The 19,883-nt window shown below is 49.3% G+C and overlaps 1 protein-coding gene across 1 annotated transcript in view; it reads left to right on the top strand.

The window, feature by feature from the left end:
• Positions 1-293: 293 nt before the first annotated feature.
• Positions 294-19,883, top strand: part of Atp9a (ATPase phospholipid transporting 9A (putative)) — a 126,354-nt gene continuing 106,764 nt past the window's right edge. Inside the window, exon 1 of the mRNA XM_023720691.1 lies at positions 294-450. Coding sequence (XP_023576459.1) covers positions 380-450 — 71 coding nt within the window. The 5' untranslated portion in view covers positions 294-379. The remainder of the gene's footprint in view (positions 451-19,883) is intronic.

Here is a 19,883-nt window from a genome sequence, read left to right on the forward strand (position 1 = left end):
GCCCGCGGGAGAAGACAGTTGGCAGGGATTTTATGGGGGAAGGGGGCTGGGGAGAGCTGGGGGCAGAGTGGGAGACGCAGGTACACTTCCCTCCCTGGGTGGCATTTGCCCTCGGTGGCATTTGCCCAGTGCCAGAGAATAGTTGGCGGCTGCTGTCCCTGACGACGAAGTCTCGTGGTGTCAGCAGTGCCTGGCTCATAGCACAGCCTGGCAGGGTCACCCGTTCCCGCTGGCCCTGCGCGGTGGCAGGACATGCTGCTGCCCTGGGCTGGGTGGTGCTCCCAGCTGGGACTGTCTCCTGCGCTGCAGGGATGAACAGAATCCCTGGCTTGACCTGCCGGACGCCAGCAGCACCTTCTACACTCACAGTGACACCGAAATGCCCCCAGGTGGTACCAACAGTCCCCGAGGGGACAGATTTGAGGAGACAGACTCGCTCAGGCTGATGTGGTGAGTGCTCACAGGAGTGGCTACATTCGTTGTCCTTTTATTTTTATTATTTTTTTTTAAATTGTGTGTGTGTGTGGGGGCTGGAGAGATGGCTCAGTGGTCTAAAGCACCTACTTGGAACGAGCTTGGCAGAGCGCAGGGACCGCGGTTCGATCCCCCAGCACCACATGCCAGCCAGCCCCGCCCCCTGGCGAGCTGAGCTGGCCACACACACACACACACACACACACACACACACACACAAAATAAATGTTAAAAAAAATAAATTTGTGTGTGTGTGTGTGTGTGGCCAGCTCAGCCCGCCAGGGGGCGGGGCTGACTGGCATGTGGTGCTGGGGATTGAACCGAGGTCCCTGTGCTTTAGCTAAGCTTGTTCTAAGTAGGTGCTTTAGACCACTGAGCCATCTCACCAGCCCTTATTGTCCTTTTAAAACGACTCATCTGCCTTCAAAATACCAAAAAACCTGTTGGGCCTGAAATTCCTATTCAGAATGGGGTTCTAGACTTGGACCCCAGCTTTTTGGCTTAGTGACCAAGGTAGAGCTGAGCTGTCAGCAGAGTCTGACTGAACTGCTGTCCCTGCGCTCTGCCAAGCTTGTTCCAAGTAGGTGCTTTAGACCACTGAGCCATCTCACCAGCCCCTGTCAGCAGAGTCTTAGGGAAACGTTACAGACACCACAGTGAGTCCCTAGCCGCCTCCGAATGTGCCTGCTTTTGGAGGTAAGGCCAATAAGCCATTGGGGCGTCCCCGCACAGGCTGACAGGGGCCTGAGGAATGAGGTGAGAGCAGAGGAGGCACCAGCAGAGGAAGGCGTGCCTGCAAGCTAGGAAGAGAGACGTACGGAGGGCACCGTGGTCTCGGGCCTGTAACTCCAGCCTGGTACAAAAACCAGTGTCTGCTGTTTAAGCCTCTGGTCTATATCTTGCCGAGGAAGCCTAAGCAAAGCAATACAAGAAGCAGCTCATTTCTTGCTATTTTGGCAGAGGTTATAACCCTTAGTGTTATTCATAAAACTTTGTTTTAAATTATCATTGTAGCCCAGGCCCGACTTGATCCTCCTGCCTCAGCCTCCGGAGTGCTGGGATTACAGGCGTACATCACAATGCAGGGCACTGTTGTTTTACTTTGATGTCACTGACAGTTTGATTTAGACTGCCTGGGTACCATCTGTAACTACGTTGCCAAGCTGTGTGGCTTAGAGCTGAGCTCCTGCCTACCCTCTTAGGAAAACCCTAAGCCATGCCCCCTGTGGTCTCCAGGGTGTGGCTCTGATTGCAGACGTTTTCTGGTTTGTAAAGGACTCACAGTAGTCACAGGTCCTGTTTGTCTTGTGAGGCTGGTTGATGGTCCACATCACTGCATGCCGATTGGATGGGAATAATAGTGGTTGCTAACCTAGTTAGGTATGTACTTACTAGGTGCCAGGGCTGGTTCCAAAGGTTGTATGTGGATTAATCTGCTTAGTGCTTTTACAACCCCATTTAATTTAGTTAAATTAATTAATTTATTTTGAACTTTCTACAAAGCTTTATTCCAGAGGCGCGCAGTCCTTCTTGGCAGCTGCCTTCCTCAGCTCCTTACACTTCCTCTTGGCACAGATGTGTGTCCCCACCCTTTTCTCGATGAACTTGAGGGCGCGCTTGTCCTTGGAGACCTTGAGCAGCTCCATGGAGCCTCTTGTAGGGGGCGAAGCCGCACACCTCCCGGATCATGTCCTGCACGAACTTGGTGTGTTTGGTGAGACATCCGCGGTGGTGGCTGTGCCTCGCTTTGCTCACATTCTTAGTCACCTTGTGGCCCTTGTTGAGGGCCACGGCCATGGGATAGCGGAGGGCCACGGATGCTCTTCTTCGATGGTTGCTGTGGTGGAAGGCATACAACCCCATTTTACAAATGGGAGAACTGAGCAACAGGATGATTTTTTCCTTTTAGAATCTTTTTTTTTTTTTTTTTTTTTTTTTTTTTTTCCCAGAACCAGGGATTGAACTCAGGCCCTTGCTTTTGCCAGGCAAATGCTTATTCTACTGAGCTATCTCCGCGGCCTCATTGTGCTTTAGAATGGCAATTATTCTAGTGTCTTAGTTCCCTACTCTCTGCTGGGACAAAGCCTGGTGCTGAAGGAGAAAGATTTACTTCAGTGCGCAGTTGGTGGAGGTTCAGTCCACACCCATCTAGCTCCAAGCAGAGCAGCGTGGCAGCGGGACACAGTCTGTGGCAGGGCAGTGGGAAGCAGCGGCCTTCCTCCTTTGCCCTCTTGTTCAGTCCACACTAGGAGTCTGTTGGTGGCTGTCAGCCCTCACCAGGGTGGGGCTTCTCTCTCAGGAAATCCACACCTAGAGCCGTGCTAAGCCAGCCGGAGGACTGCTCCAGCATTGCACACCCACGCTCGGGTTGCTTCCAGAGGCCACCGATGAGCGAGCACAGGCGGCTCTGGGGGACATCTCTCTATGCCATAACATCTAATGTTTTTTTTTTCCCTTGTATTTTAGGGAAGGGTCTGTGGGGTGTTCAGGGTCTCACTACTAGATCAGACTATAGTGATCTACCTGTTTACAGCCTTCCAAGAGCTGGGATTACAGGAGCATGCCACCACGCCCAGTCTCAATTGCAGGGGCGGGGCAGGCCCTGGGATTGAACCCCTGGCCCCTGCACCTGCTTGCAGGCACTATAATCTGCTGAACTATTTGGCCAGCCTTAATTTTTTTCTTTTCTTTTCTTTCTTTCTTCTTCTTCTTCTTTTTTTTTTTTTGCAGAACCAGGGATTGAACTCAGACCCTTGGTGCTTGCCAGGGAAGCACTTATTCTGCTGAGCCGTCTCTCTGGCCTCCTTAATTTTTTTAAGATTAATTTTAATTCGAATATATGCGGAAAATAATGGTGTGGTGCCCAATCCTACTAGTTTTTCAGCAGTGTCCATTTTTACGCATAAGCTGATTAAAAAATCATACATTTATGCACAGTGCAAAAATTAAAAGTTCGAGCCTACTGATCACATTCATAGACTAGCAGCAGATAAAGTTATTGGTGGTTACTGCAGTAGCCTGCTCAGTCTCTTGCTCTGACTTAGCCCGTGTCCTGCATTCTCACAGCAAAGACTAGCTTTTGGCTTTCTTGTTTTCATTTTTTAAGTGCTGGGGATGGAATCCATGGCCCCGTGTGCTGCTAGGTAAGGGCTCTACCACTGAGCTGCACCCCCAGCTCCCAGAAATTAGTTCTGTTTGATTTTTTGCTCCCCTATAGTGGGGACTCAACCTCGGACCTTCTCAGTGAGTGACTCCTTGTCCTTTATTACTTTATTTATTTAAAAATTTTTTTTCCCTGTAAGGATCTACAGGGTCTCACTACATAGATCGGACTCGGAGTGACCCTCCTGTTTTCAGCCTCCCAGAGAGCTGGGATTTTAGGTGTGTGCCACCATGCCCAGTCTCAATCGCTGTCTGGCAGCAAACCCTGCCCAGACAGAAGTGGGGCCGGCATAGCAGGCTGTGGATAATCCGCCAAACTATTTGACCGGCTCCTATTTTTTATTTTTTTTAAATTTTGAGGCAGAGTCTCATTAAATTCCTCAGGCTGGATTTGAACTCGGAATCTTCCTGCTTCAGCCTCCTGAGTAGCTGGGATTGCAGGAGTGGACGAGTGGACCCAGCTTGTTTGAACTTGAATTTTATTTTATTTTTTTGGCGGAACCAGGGATTGAACTCAGGCTCTTGTTCTTGCCAGGGAAGCTCTTATTGTACTGAGTCATTTCTCCGGCCCACTGAACTTGAATTTTATATAAATATGATCAGTCAATATAAGCCCATCACCACCAGGCTCTCTATATTTGTTCTGTTATGCTTCTAGGATTGAACCATGTCTCGTATGTTTAGAGTTCGTGTGGTCCCAGTGCCCAAGAACTGTTGTTTAACATAGTGTCTTTGTTCTCACGGTACCACAGCAGCATACCCCAGTCCCTTACAAACAGCAGGAAACTCGCTTCTCAGTTGGTGGCTGGACATGCAGCTCCCTCCTACGCTGTCCTCACAGGCGAGTGAGACAGCCCTCCGCGATGACTTTTATACCCGCTTGAGAGACGACAGATACCTGGACCCTGTGAGCTGACCGGCTCCTTATAGCACCCTCCTCCTTTCATGCTAGTTTGGTTAGGATTTCCACGTGTAGCTTTCGAGGGGGCAGAGGCATTCAGACCATAGCCTCCCTGTGAGAACACACAGTGATCTATTTACTATTTTCTCCATGGATAGCTGGGTCACTTCAGTTTTTGTTTCTTTTTCTTTTTCTTTTTTTTTGTACTGGGAATCGAACTCAGGACCTTGCACTTGTCAGGTTAGTGCTGTGCAGCTGAGCTATCTCCATGGCCCTTTTGTTTCTTTGAATTAAAAAAAAAATTAGTGCAAGTTGCAGTGCATAGGGATAGGGAACCGGTGTATGCAGTAAATAACAACATTCCCGTACTTCCCCACCCCCAATTCTAGTTTCCATGGGCCCCCTTCCCCGTGCACCCTCACCCACACATGGTGGGACCCTCCTGGCCTATTTCAGCCTTTCTGACGGGAAGGGAGTGGTCCTGGAAGAAATGTGCTTTTGCATTTGTGACTTGAGAGTGGCTTCCATTTGTGTTTCTGAGGTTACGTTTTAGCTGGAGAAGTAACCGGGTGGGTCACAGTGAGCCTCCACTGGCAAACCTGTCACGTCCAAGAAGCTTCTTTTTCCCTCAGTCCGGGGTTCCAGGGCCTCATGAAGATCTCTCTTCTGGAGTAGCTGATGTGAGGAAGACAGGGAAAAAAGTAGATTGTATTGTCCTTTAATTGAAAGATGAGTGCGTGTGTCAGAAAAATTAGAGCAATAAAGGAAGTAACAGTGCCGCCTCCCCTTCAGAGCCAGCAGCCAGAGCAAACACTTCAGCAGCCTCCTTGTTCTTGGCAGGCTCCCGCGGCCGGATGCATTGTTTTTCATTAGGCACTGCGTGATTACTTACGTTCTGCTTTTTTTCTGCTTAGTATTTAAAACATGTTTTGTATAATGGAGTCATTGCAAATGGCATTTTAAATGCACCAGAGGGACCGGGCCGTAGCTCAGTGGTACAGCAGCGTTTAGTCTGCATGAGGCCTGGTCCAGCCCCCACTGTCGCCCCAGAGAAAGGTGGGCAGCGTGGTGTTCGCTGGAGTCCACGCCTCTCGTTGACTCTGCCAGCGCCTTCTGTGTTCACCAGCTGGGCAGCGTCTCCGTTACTTTTCTCTCCTTGCTGGGACAAAATACCTGACGCCAGAATAAGGAAGCAAAGGTTTATTTGACTCACAGTTTGTGGAGGTTTCAGCCGTACTTGGCTGGCTCCGAGGCAGAGTGGCGCACGCGGCAGAGGGCAGCTATTCATGGTGGAGCGATTGCGGAAGGGAGGAGCGCGGGAGCGAGCCTCTGTCCCGCCCCCATGTCGCCTGCTACGCTGCGTGCAGGCTGCCCGCCCCAGGGCGGGGTAGCACGCGCAGCCATAATCCCAGCCTTGGACTGGGAGTCTGTCCTAAGCACCAGAAGCCCGGTCCGTGACCGCGTGAGGCAGTCTCTGTGTTCAGGGTGAGCGCTGCAGTCCCGAAGACGCCACTTGGCAAAGAAGCCGAGGGCAGCCTGGGAGCGGCGCCGCCCGGAGGCCACCCGCCCGAGGCGTGGTTGGCCGCCAGCAAGCTGCGCACACAGAGCCCTCCCCGGTGCACCTCCGCAGAGCCGGCCTTGGGCGTTTCCCAGGCCTGCCAGGTGCTGGGAAGGGCACGCAGAGCCCGAAGCTTGACAGTCACAAGGACAGCAACAGAAATTCATAATGAGGAGACTCAAAGCAGACCCTTTGGGGAGCCGAGGAGATAGCTCAGTGGAATAAGTGCTTGCCTGGCAAGTGAAGGCCCTAAGTTTGACCCATACCACCACCAAAAAAAAAAAAAAAAGTAGATGGCTTGTCTCAGCCATTGATTCCTCCTGTAAACATCTACTGCACCCTGGCCCTGTCCTGGCAGTTTTAGTTTTGGGGCTATGGCAGAGACCCCAGAGACAGAGCAGCACCTGTGTGCTGGAGGAAATTGCTTCAGGATTTTCAGTGGGTCGCTGTGTCTTTGTGCCTCATCCAGTCCTAGGGCTGTTGTCCTATTCCTGGCAAGGGGAGGTGCAGAGGGGCTCCCTGCTGGCCTAGGGTCACACAGCACGTAGGCTGCCGCCTTCCTGCCTCCCTGTCTGCCTACCCTAGAGGAGCTTGCTCTGTTGAGAGCCATCTTTTTGTTTGTCTGCCCCCTACTCTAATCCCCCCACAGAACGCGGGCTACTTGAGGACAGCACCTGTGCATGTCTCGATGTTAGCATCTGCTGGTGCAAAGGCTGCTGTCAGTTAGGCCCTCAGGAAATCATTGTCATTGATCAAATGAGTGAATGAGTAACAAACAAGAGGCAGGCTTCCAGCGAGATGCTCCCGGGGCTCTGTATTCCTAGTTCATCCGGACTTTTGGTGGAGGTGGATGCTGAAGATGGGGCTGGAGGAAGGGGGCAGGGCTGTGGGCCTTCCGGGGCAGGACCTGCACGGCTCTCTTCTCTCGCCTCTCCCCTCTCTCCTTCCGGCTTAGTTCTTTTCCACCATGGAGCTGCTCCATCTCCTCAGAGACCCAAGTCACCGATCTCGTGAAGGTCCACGTCTGCATGTTGGCTGAAGACTACCCCCTGCATTGTCCATAGCATCACAGGCTCCCCCAGCTGTTGCTTTACCTGGACTTGCATCCCTGGTGCCAGGAACCAGCGACTTACCAAGGAGCAGCTGCTCCGTGTCCAGCAGTGGGACCAGGGCCTTGGGAGAGAGGGAGAGAGGGACAAACTCCTCACAGTGAGGCAGAGCGTGGCTGTGTGGCCACGTGGCCTGGGAACACCTGGAACCCAGCCCAAGATCCCTCGGGATGAACCTTTCAGTTATCACTTTTTGGTTTTTGAGACAGAGTCTCACTGTAGATCACTCTGCCCTTGTGTGCTTGGCGATCCTCCTGCCTCAGCCTCCCGAATGCCGGGATTAGCAGTATGCACAACCACAGCTAGCTGTGAATTTCCTGATGAATAATTTTTTCAAAGGCCTTCAAAATTTATTTCTGCACAGTGGGCCTGCCAGTGAGCCCCACCCCAGCCCTCCAAGTCTTCTAGGCTGCATTCCTAAGCCACTGGGTTAAATGGTCTGTGTGGACTCAAGGGCCCTAACTGCACTGTACTAAGTGACTTTCTGGAAGGGTTCCATTTCGAGAGTCTAAACTGTCCACGTGGAAGAGTTGGAATTTGGGTGATGGCCTAAACTCCCCCCCCCCCTTTTTGTGCAGTAAATGCCCTGAGGGTGTTCGAGGGGAGCTTAGCTGCTCCTGGTGGCTTGTCCGGTGTGTATGTAAGGCATGTTTGGGAGCCTGCAAGCTTAGAACGTATTTGTTGAACAAATATCCTGTTTCTCCTAGCGAGAGTCTGAGGCAGGGGTGAGTCACTGCCCTGCAGAGCTGGGGCTGTGGGGCCTTGGTGGAGCTGAGTGCTGACCTGTGCAGAGGTCCTGAGCGAGTGTCATTCCTGCAGGTGTTCCCCCCCCCCCCTTGCGCTCCACTTCAGCGCCTGCACTTCCTGATGCCAGGCGCATACCTCACCTCAGGAGTGGGTGTGGTAACCTCAGGCGTTCTCGGGCACCTTTGGGTGCCTTTGGATGCCTCTGGGCAGGCTTCCCACCACAGGCTCAGGGCCCAGGCCATGCCAAGGTGCGCAGTGCTGTAGTCGTGGCTGGAGAGCTTCCCCAGTCTAGGCCGCAGCTTCCCAAGGTGACAGTGGGTGCAGGAGCATCTTGAGGGGCTAAGAGTGTGGATTCCAGCAGGGTCGTCGGGGGTTAAGTCTGGGTACTGCCACCTCCAGCGGCATGAGTTCGCGCAAGTGCCTTCTTCTCTCCATAAAACGGGTGTGTTAATCCTGCTCGAGGCTTGGAGGATAAAGCATTCAGGTGTGAAAGCAATTAATGTGTGCAGTGTGGAAGAGCTCCTCGGGGTGCCAGCCACTGTCACTGGGCTGGGGGGGTGGCCTGGGAAGTCAGGGAGTGTTTCTGCTGTGACCTGCTCTTGGGATTGCTTCCATGGTGGGGGTCACAGTGCAGAGGTGGCTCTCCCAATCCACAGTAGGTGGCATGGCCAGTCGTGGTGGCTCCAGGTTAATCTTTGCTCCCACAGAGTGGCTCCACAGCCAGGGGCTGGGAGACAGTTTCTCATTTCCTGGAGCAGGGCAGGGAAGTCTGCCCTGGATCGGGGAAGCCTGGTCTCTCCCACCCCGGGGCTCCTCCACGGCAGGCACAAAGCACGTGGTGCGCGCTTTTGCTTTTTGTTTTGGTGTTTGCGGAATTTCCTTGTATGGAATTCAGTGCAATTCCCTGGCATTTGTGGGCTCCTCCTGCGTGTCTGAGTTTGGTTGGATGTTGTAAGCTGCTGTAGACCTGCTTTAGCACCTGTGATGACCGTCAGGCGATGTTTGAGCTCACGCAGGAGAGCGGGCGCCAGGGGCTGTGAAAGGCCCTGGAGGAGTGAACCACCAATCCCGAGGCTCCGACAGCTGCCTGTGGGCCAGGGAAAGGGAATCCTTGAGCTGTACTGTGCGCTTCGCTGGGGCTGCCCACCAGAGCTCAGCCCTTGGGGTAGCAGGGTGAGTTTGGGCTGTGTACTTCTGTGCTGTGCTGTGGCTTGAACCCCAGGCAGCCGTATGCTTAGCTGCTGCTGTAGCGGGCCCTGCCTGCCTGCCTGCCTGCCTCCTGTCTGTCGAGACGCTGTGCAGTTCAGGCTGGCCTGGAGCTCACTTTGTAGCTCTTTATTTTGAAGTGGAAGCAAATGTTTGATCAGCTACACAGCGGCACAGCTGAGTGTCAGAAAGGTGCAGCCTGTGCGGGCTGCAGCCCTCGCCTCCCCAGGCGTCACTTTTATCTACTTTTTCTGAGTTGTTCTAAAGACATTTGAATTCACCTAAAAATCACGGGTACTTTGTATCTATGTATACACAGTGCCTTAGTCAGTTGTCTGGGCACTGTGTAAACAGCCCCCTGGAAGGCCCTGGGCTCATGCTGCATCAATCAGTGCCCAGAACCTTTTTCTTTATTTTATGAAAAAATAGAACAATGTCAAATAATAATGCAGTGCGTATCACTGGCTTCATAGCCGTTGCTCAGGGTACAAGTTGTGTAGCAAAAAGACTGCAAGAGAAAAACAGGAACACAAATCTCTTCAGTGAACTATGATAAACTAGTAGTATAAATGAAACCAGTTAGGCTATATGTGGAAATATTTTTCAAAAAATGTAATTTGGGATAGTGACTAAACTTCTGCGTCCCCGTTCTCGCTTCCATTTTGCTTTTTATTTGCATTTCTTATGTTAGAGAAACTGCGATATTTAAGCTCCTACATCTGACATAGGCTTACCTGTAACTTTCTCATCGCATTTTTAAGTTACAACCTTTTGTTTCATTTTGTCTTTTTGAGACAGAGTCTCTCTGCAGCTTAAGATGGCCTCGAGCTTACTTTGTAGCCCAGGCTGGTCTAGAATTTACAGTCATCTTCCTGCCCCAGCCCCCTTGAGTGCTGGAATTACAGGCCTGGCCATCACCCCTGGCGGAACAGTTGTTTGTGTTGGTCTGCCTTGTTTCTTCCTTTTTGGGGTGCTGAGGCCCTGAACTGGTTGATACATTGTGTCAACTTGAGAAGTTTCCTTAAGTGACTAAGCAGAGAGCCAAGATTCTTAGTTTGTAAACATCCTCATTGTTTGCCAGAGGAGGGCATGGACACTGTGTGTGTGAGTTCTACACTCCCAGCCCCAGTTGAGCTTGTTTATAAGAAGCAGCAGCTGCTGCCCTTCCCTTTGCTGGGAGCTGCTGCTCTCTGCCATGTGCCACTTTCTGCCTGGGAGCCAGCTGAGTATAGACTGAAACCTCCACAAACCTTTCCTTCCTTAATTTTGGGTGTTGGGTATTGTGTTTCAGCATAGCCTGGCATGTACTAGGCAAGTGCTGTACAACAGAGCTCCACCCTGGCGCTGAGTAAATGTTTCCTCAGTCCAGTGTCCCAGGTGGAGGGAAGCAGGAGCAGAGAGGAAGCCAGCCCAAGACTGGTTGCCGTTTCCAGCTGTGGTGTATCATCCCAGTGTCCCTGCCTTATTTGCCTTCCCTTTGCAATTCAAACAGATTGCCTGAGACCAGTGTATATTTGGTCAGCAAACTGCTGTCACAGTGTCTATTTTTTAAAAGTCAAACTATAAGAAAATTTGCTTGCCTTTTTTTTTTTAAAGTGGTATAGGGCTGGTGAGATGGGTCAGTGGTCTAAAGCACCTACTTAGAACAAGCTTAGCAAAGCACAGGGACAGCGGTTCAATCCCCCAGCACCACATGCCAGCCAGCCCCGCCCCCTCCCTGCCCCCTGGTGGGCTGAGCTGGCCACACACACACACACACACACACACACACAAATAAATAAAATTAAAAAAAAATAAGTGGTATAAACAAGAAGTAAATAAATTATTTCTAGGCTAATTTATTTTTTTAGGGAAGTATTGGGGAATTAACCTAGGGGCACTGTCACTGAGCTCTACGACCTTAGGCCTTTCTGGCTTTTATTCTGAGATGGGACCTTGCCAAGTTGCTGAGTTGCCCAGGTATGGCTCAAACTTCTGCTCTTCTTGCCTCATCCTGGGATTATGGATGAACTGGGATTATAGATGTATGCCACTGCGCCTGGCTTAACCTAATAGAGTAGCTGATGCTCTTGATAGAGGAGAATGCTGTTTCATGTTTTATTTTTTACCTGAAAAATAGTTTATAAGAAATAATGCCTAATAACAATTCATTGATTGCCTGCTATGTGCAGGGTACTGTACTAGGCCCTGTATATATAAAAACTCTAATTCTCAAAGTCATTGAGCAAGGCAGTGCTTTATTTATCTTCACAGATAGAAAACATGGGGGTTAGAAATTAGTAGCCCAGCCAGGCACGGTGGTGGTGTACGTACTTTGGAGGCCAACACAGGAGGATCACCGTGAGTTTGACAGTAGCCTGAACTACAAACTGAGACCCAGTAGCGGGGGATGAATAGCCCAAAGCTAAATAGCTAGCTTGTGTGGAGCTGGACAGGATTTCTTTTTTTGTCCTGAGTGCTGGGATTCTAGGCATGTGCCACCCTGCCCAGCATTGGACTGGGATTTGCACCTAGGTCTGTTTGACTTAGGACTTTACTCCACCTGTAATCTTAGCACTTTAGGAGGCTGGGGCAGGGGGCTGGTAAGTATGAGCCATCCTAGGTAGTTAGTGACTTAGTGAGACACTGTCACAAAAATAAATAGTGGGGTGGCTAGGACATATAATTCAGTTCAGAGACCCTGGGATTAATCTCCAGTAAGATAAAATAAAAATTAAAAAAATAAGAAACAAACCCAGTTCACATGATCTACTGCTGTGAACTTGTGCTTGTCAGTTTCTCATTCTTAGGAATTCTCTGTCACGTTTTGTTGTTATTATAATTCTTTAAAGGATTCCTTGGTGTAGCCCATCTGGCCTACCTGTCCCAATGTGGGACAGAGTTTCTTTGTCACAGCAGGTGGCACACAGTTCTGTCTGCTGTGAAGAAGACACAACAGCAGCATCTGTGGCACACAGCTAGCGGCTGCCCGTGGCTGCCCCAGCCTGCGCAGCCCAGAGCGGCTGCTCTTCAGGGTCGCGCCTCCCAGGCAAGGGTCTCCAGCCCTCAGGCAGGGGACATGGCTAATGCCACCCTGGAAAGAGTTGCAGGCATAAATCCAGCTGTGCATAGGGAACCTGGCTGCCACGTCTTCTATTGGGACAGATGTGGGAGAATTTGGTCACCCGCAGTGAATCTGCTGCGGAGCTCCATGTTTCTCCAGCAGGAACGAGGATGCTGGGGGGCTCCCGCCTCTGCCTTCTTTGGGCATTTCCAGTGCTGTCAGCCCGATTTTTAACCCTGAGTACGGGCGGATGTCCGTGTGCAAGGATGGGAGGGCAGGGCCAGCTGCAGGGGCCACAGGCGCCCCGCCCAGACTGGAACTGGAGCCGAGGGTGCGCTGGTTTCCAAGTTTCCCTCAGCTGGGGCAGTGAAGCTGCGTTGCGTTTGCGGGAGCGCTGCAAGGCTCTTTCCAAGTGCCTGTGTGCGAGTGGGGTGAGCCAGTGGAGCACAGATAGATTGCAGGCACGGGTGTGGGTGATGTGTGTGTGACAGGCAGGCTTTGGGGTAAGGTCACCGGGCTGAACGGAGCCCTGGAGAGTGTGCGCAGGACACAGTGTCCCTGTGAAGAGGGCCCCAGTGACCAGGGGCGCCGCCAGCAAGGCTGAGGGTGAGGGCCCGGCAGGGCGAAGGGGGCCGTGTGCGTGTGAGGAGCACCCTGTGTGGGGAGCTCCAGGCCACAGTGCTTCCCGGGCTGTGGCCTGACCGGGCCCGTCGCCAGTGTGCTTGCTAGCTGCGCTCCCACGTGCGCCATGGACGCTACGCTGCCAGCGGGAGTCGCAGTCCTCCCCAGGGAACGCTGCTGGCCTGGGTGGGAGAAGCACGTGCCCGACCGGGCTGGCCTCAACCTTTTGATCCTCCTGTCTCGGCCTCTTAATTAGCTGGGACTGTGGATATGTGCCACCACACCTGACCTGTTTCTAGTTTTTTTTCCTTATTAACATAGCTGGTTTGCCAAGATCAACCTTATATTTCACTTGTTCAGAGTACATAGTTTAGAGCTTTATATGTTCGCAGGTTGTACAGCCATGATTGCAATCAGAGTTAAAATACTTCATTACCTGCCAGGTGTGTTAGTGTACAGCTGCCTGTGAGGCCGAGGCAGGATGCCGGCAAGTTGTAGCCCAGTTTGGACAACCTAGTGACTTGGTGAGATCCTACCTGAAAACAAAAATGTAAGTCTGGCATGGTGGTGCACATCTGCACTCTTCGCACACAAGAGGTTGAGGCAGGAGGATCACTTGAGATCGCGGCCAGCCTGGACTACACAGCAGGTTCAAGGCCAGCCTGAACTACCTAGCAAAAACAGACTAAAAGCCGTCAAAATAAAAGAGTAAATAAATAAATAAGAGAGGATTGAGAACATAGCTCAGTGTGAAAGTCCTGGATTCAGTCTCCTGTACCACCAAAACTAAACCAGAAGCGTTTTGTTATCCCAGAGGAAACCCCAGACCTGTTACTTGCTGCTGTCTTGCCCCCTGCAGTGTCATCTCTGTCCTGTAGCCAGAGGGACTGCTTACCGATACAAGTCGGGTCATGCTTCTCCCTTGTTGGGAACCCAGTGAGCCTGTGTGCTCCCTCAACTGCTCTGCTGATGAAGTCAGTGGTGTCCACCTGGCCTCTTCCTCTCAGACGGGCCCTCCTTGCCTCCCTCCTTGGACCAGGCTTCCCTGGCTGCTGCCTCTGTGCCCCGCAGCACCTCTGCTTGCTCTCTGCATGCTCCACAGGGCTGGTGGCTGTCCCAGCCTCCCTGCCTGTGTCTCGGGCAGTCACACCTGTCCTGAGCCGTCCTTTCACAGTCTTGTTTCTCTGGGCAGCTGGGCAGTGGTTTATTGTCTCTCCCCTTGTAGCCCACAAATTCTAGAAGAAGAGCCTGCCTGCCTCGTTCCCTGTACCCAGGGCGTTCCGCAGCAGAGCCGCGCTGAGTGCCCAGGGCTGCCCGCTGAGGAGCGCACAGCAGGGAGCCGTGTGCTGACTGCTTTTGCCGGTGGGACTCAGGATTCAGTGAACGTATTTATCTGAAAGTCCAGTTAAAATGAAAATCAGATTGATTAAATGAGTTGGACTTGGGGCTAATTGCAGGAGGCTCAGGGAACCCAGAGTTCTCTCTTTCATTTTACTTTCCTCTTTTTTTAATTGAAGTTGTGTAGAGGAAGACTTTATGCCTGCATCTTCCCACTTGTTTCTCCCTGTATGGGCCTGTTCCTTGCCTACTTGGTGAGACTTGGCTTTCTGTTCCAGAATGCTCTTGGGGTTTCTCTCTAGTTTTAGCCTGGTGATAACCCCTTGTGGGGCGAATGCCCACGTGGACAGCTGTGCCACGGGCCTTTTCCCGCTGCCCCCGTTCGGTGTAGAGGACATACTTCTTTCTGTAAACCTGGACTACTTTGCTGACCTGCTGACCTTTATAGTGTCCTCGCATGACCTGAAGCTCATCATCCTTTCAGATGGGCATAGAGCAAACATGTATATCTGTCTCAGCTCTTTGGAAAGAGGGGAGGACATAATTTTCCTGCGAATGTGGCAAGGGGCATTGAAATGCATTTTATGATTTTGGCTTTGGTCCCAAGTCATTAAAGGATTGAACTTCGTTTTGGCCGCTGCAACGCCAGCGATCTGTTTTGTTTTGTGGCACCGAGCATTGAACCTGGGGGCCACATCCCCAGCCCCTTTTTAAACATTTAAATCAGGGCCCTCCTGGGTGTGGTGACGCAGAGACCTGTAAGCCCAGCACTTGGGACGCTGAGACAGGAGGATCCCCTGAGAGGTCAGCCTGGGCCACATAGTGAGTTCAAGGCTGGCCGGCACCACAGAGCCAGACCCTGCCTCAAAAACCAAACCTCACCGCAGCTCAAGACGTTGTCCCAGCTGAGCTTGCCCATGGGCTCCCCCAGCTTCAGCCTCGCAGGGTACTGGTTTTGCAGGTACTATAATATGTCCCACCATGCCTGGGTTCGGAGTTCTTACTTCCTGTTGTACCAGTCACCCCTGTTTTGCAGTCAGATTTGAGGACCGAGAAGGTGAGGAGGCTCTTGTTTAGTGCCGCAGGACATGGGCAGTGCTTGGTGTCAGTCCGGCATCCCAGAGTGGGTGCTCCTGCAATGAATGGGGGCAGCAGGGCACCTGGTTAAAATGCAGAGAATGTTCCCTGTGCCCACGGGACCTCTCCGGACGAAAAATCAGGAATGCTGCATGAGTGAGACCCTCTACCATGCCCTTGAGACCCCTCCACCCCTCCAGAACCCCAGCCCCCAAGCCTGCTGAGTGAGTGAGAACTTCTGCGACGCTCTCGGGACCCCCAGATCCAGCCCAAGCCCAGGCCCGGCTAGTGTGTGGGAGAGCTTCTTTGTTCCCCTGTGCCCCCTGGGCCAGGGGTACAACAGAGGGGCACCACAGGTTCACTTCCAAAGGCTGAAGCAGGAAGGTGCTGAACACAACAGCTAGACCCAAGCCAGGGATAACTGGATAAACTCAAACTTAATATTTCTGCACCCAAATTTCAGTAAGTACTAAGGTTGTAACTGCACCAAAGCTCTACACCAAAGGTCAGAGGTCAGTGCTATATAAAATGATAAAGACAAGGAGCAAAATGCAATCTCAGGCCTCAAGCCCACCCAGAACAAGTGCAGAGCACACTAGTTCAGCTGAAATGAATGAACAGTGTCGGAAGTAAAGAAACAACAGCAGAAAGGTATAGAGGAACTCAGAGCAGAATCATTTTCTGAAATAAATCTCTGAATTCATAGTATCTGAAGTAAAGAATCAAATACAGACACATATGGGAGAAACCAAATGACCACCCAGAACAAGAGCAGAGGACACTAGCTCAGCTGAAATGTATGAATTAACAGCATCGCAAGTAAAGAAACAACAGCAGAAAGTTATAGAGGAACTCAAAGCGGAATTCTTTTCTGAAAAAAAAAAAAAAAAAAAACAACAACTCTGAATTCATAGCATCTGAAGTAAAGAATCAAATACAGAAACATATGGAGGAAACCCAATCTGAAAAAAACTCTGCAGTAAAAGAATTAATAACTGCTTCTAAACAAGACATTGATAAAAACATAGAAGAGATTAGAAAAATGACGGATTCTTTGAATGAGCAATACAGGAAAGAAATAGATCGCATGAAGCAGAGTCAAAGAGATAACAGAGGAACTTAAAATCTCAATCACAAGCCTGTAAAACGGTTTGAGTGAAAGTGAAGATAGAGTTCCAGATCTTGAAGACGCTGGTACAACTAGTGAAAAGGTAAGAAAGGATCTCTTAAAAAACAACTAGGATGCAAGAAAAAGTAATTCATCACCTGCAAGACGTTGCAAAGATGAACAATGTGAGACTAATAGGCATCAGTGAAAAAGACGAAGTCAGTACAGATAATATAAAAAGGATATGGGCAGAAGTAATAGCAGAAAACTTCCCAAATATGAGGAAACAATCTGACATTCAGGTAACTGAAGCATACAGAAGCCCAAAGAACCTCAACCCAATTAAAAACACACCAAGGGGCCGGGGAATGGCTCAGTAGAATAAGTACTTGCCTGATGTGCACAAGGGCCTGAGTTCAATCCTTGATTCCGCAAAACAAAAACAAAAACAACAAAAACACAAACACGCCAAGACATATAATAGTCAAGATTCCTGAAAGCCAGCACAAGAACAATATACTGAAAGCCGCTAGAGAAAGGAAGCAGATCACATTCAAAGGAATTACAGTCGACTTCTCTTCACAAACCATGAAGGCAAGAAGAGCATGGAGCAGAGTACTTCAAGTCCTCTATGAAAACAAATTCCAGCCCAGACTACTATACCCTGCAAAACTATCTTTCAAGTTTGATGGAGAAGTGAAATACTTCTATGACAAAGAACAACTAAAGAATTTCATGATGACAAAGCCAACCCTGTACAGACTACTGAAAGATGTTCTAGAGAGGGACCAAAATGATCAGAATGCCACGAATGAGAACAGAAGGAACCCACTAAATAGGGCAAACAGTTAAACACAGGACAAAAAGGAGTAAACAACAGCAGGTAAATAACATGTCCATTGTAAGTCAACATATATGCATTATAACCATCAATGTAAATGGACTCAATTCACCAATTAAGAGAAATAGACTGACACAGTGCATTAGGAAACAAAATCCAGATTTCTGCCGACTTCCGGGAACCCCCAGACCCACTCCTAGCCCAGGTCCGCTGAGTGTGTGGAGTGCTTCCTGCTACCTTGCGCTGGTGGGACCTGTCCCAGCCCAGGCGCAGTGTGGGCCAGACCCTCTCCCACCCCCTTGGGCCGCCCCCATCACTCCGCAGCACCTCCCCACGCCGCCTGCCAAGTAGGAATTTTGCGGTGTTCTGGGAACCCCTGGACCCAGTCTTAGCCCGGGTCCAGTGAGTGTGTGGGAGAGCTTCCTCTTCCCCCTACTTCACCTTGCCCCCTCCCGGCACAGCTCAGGCCTGGCATACGTGCCTGAAGTGTAACCCTGCAGCTGCAATCCCTGCAGAGAGTGTAGAGGATAGTTCCACCTAGCTAGTCCAGGAGCAGAACATCTTTCCACGGGGGCATAGCATATTCACCCTCAAGGAAACAAAATCCAACAATATACTGTATTCAAGAAACACACTTAACTCATAAAGAAAGATGGAAAGTAATACTACGTTCCCTAGCACCTCAGAAAAAAGCAGGGGTAATATCCTGTTTTCAGACAGTCTCAACTTCAAACCAAGAATGATCAAACGAAATGAAGAAGGCCACTATGTACTGGTTAGGGGAAAATTTCAAGAGGAAGTAACAATCATAAATATTTATGCACCAAGCACGGGAGCACCCAATGATATAAAGCAAATCTTAATGGACATGAAAAATCTAATATCCAATACCACAATCTTAACAGGAGACCTTAACATCCCCCTTATCCCAAAAAGATAGGTCAACCAGACAAAAAAATTAGCAAAGTAGTAGCAGAACTGAACCAGAGCTTGGAACAAATGGACTTGGTGGACATATACAGAGTGTTCTACCCAATGAGAGCTGAATACACATTTTTTTCAGCTGCACATGAATCATTTTTTAAGATAGACCACATACTAGTCCATAGGTCATGCTTAAGTATATGCAAGAAAACAGAAATTATCCCATGCATATTATCTGACCACAGTGCAATGAAACTGGAAATAAATGACAAAAGAAACCAGAAACCCCCCCTAAATACATGGAAATTAGGCAACACTCTACTGAGCAATCAATGGTTCACAGATGAAATTAAGAAATTCAACAGTAGGGGCCAGGGAGATGGCTCAGTAGAATAAGTGCTTGCCTGGCAAGCACAAGGGCCTGAGTTCAATCCCTGGTTCAGCCAAAAAAAACCAAACAAACAAAAAAGAAATTCAACAATATGTACAATTAAAGAAAATTCAAGCACAACTTATTGGAATTTATGAAATACGATAAAAGCAGTTCTCAGAGGGAAACTCATAGCTGTGAACTCACACATTAGGAAAACAGAATGGGAACAAATAAACACCCTAATGCTGAACCTCCAACATCTAGAAGAGGAAGAGCAAACCAAACCCATAGCCCAAAGATGGGAAGAAATCATAAAGATTAGAGCGGAAATTAATTCATTTGAGATGAAGAAAACAGTTCAAAGAATTAAAGAGTCAAAAAGCTGGTTCTTTGAAAGACTAAATAAAATTGGTTCAATACTCAAAAATCTGTAAATGTGATGCACTATATGAATAGAGTGAAATCTAAAAACTACATGATCATCTCAATTGATGCAGAAAAGGCTTTTGACAAAGGTTAACAGTTATTCATGTTCAAAGTCCTACAGAAAATTGGAATAGAAGGCCTCTACTTCAATTTGATAAAATCCATCTATGACAACCCAGAGGATAATATAATTCTCAATGGGAAAAAGTGAAATCTTTTACTCTCAGATCTGGTACAAGACAAGGATGTTCTCTATCACCCTTCCTATTAAATATAGTTTTGGAATCATTAGCTAGAGCCATTAGACAAGAGGGAGAAATAAAAGGAATAAGAATAGGTAAAGAAGAAGTTAAATTATCCTTATTTGCAGATGACATGATACTTGGAAGACCAAAAAAACCTCTACCAAGAAGCTACTAGAATTGATACACAAATTCATTAGTATAGCAGGATACAAAGTCAATACCCAAAAGTCAATAGCATTCCTCTACACAGATAACAAACACACTGAGAGGGAAATTAGAGATCAATACCTTTTACAATAGCACCAAGGAAAATGAAATACCTTGGCATTCATCTAACTAAATAAGTCAAAGATCTTTTCAAGGAAAATTACAGTACTCTGAAAAAAGGAGATCGTAGAAGATTTCAGAAAATGGAAAGATTCCCTGCTCCCGGATAGGAAGAACCAACATTGTGAAGATGGCCATACTTCCAAAATTGCTGTACAGATTTAATGCAGTTCCTATCAAACTACCACCAACATACCTCCCAGACCTAGAGAAATCATTCCTAAAATTTATTTGGAACCAGAAAAGACCTAGAATAGCAAAAGCAATCCTGGGCAACAAAGACAAGGCAGGAGGCATTAGAATTCTTGACCTGAAATTATACTACAAAGCTACTGTGATAAAATCAGCATGGTATTGGCAATGAAATAAATCTGAGGATCACTGGAATAGATTAGAAGATGCA

The sequence above is a fragment of the Octodon degus genome, unplaced genomic scaffold, assembly GCF_000260255.1.
Source record: "Octodon degus isolate 3935 unplaced genomic scaffold, OctDeg1.0 scaffold00077, whole genome shotgun sequence".
Taxonomy (NCBI): Eukaryota; Metazoa; Chordata; class Mammalia; order Rodentia; family Octodontidae; genus Octodon; species Octodon degus.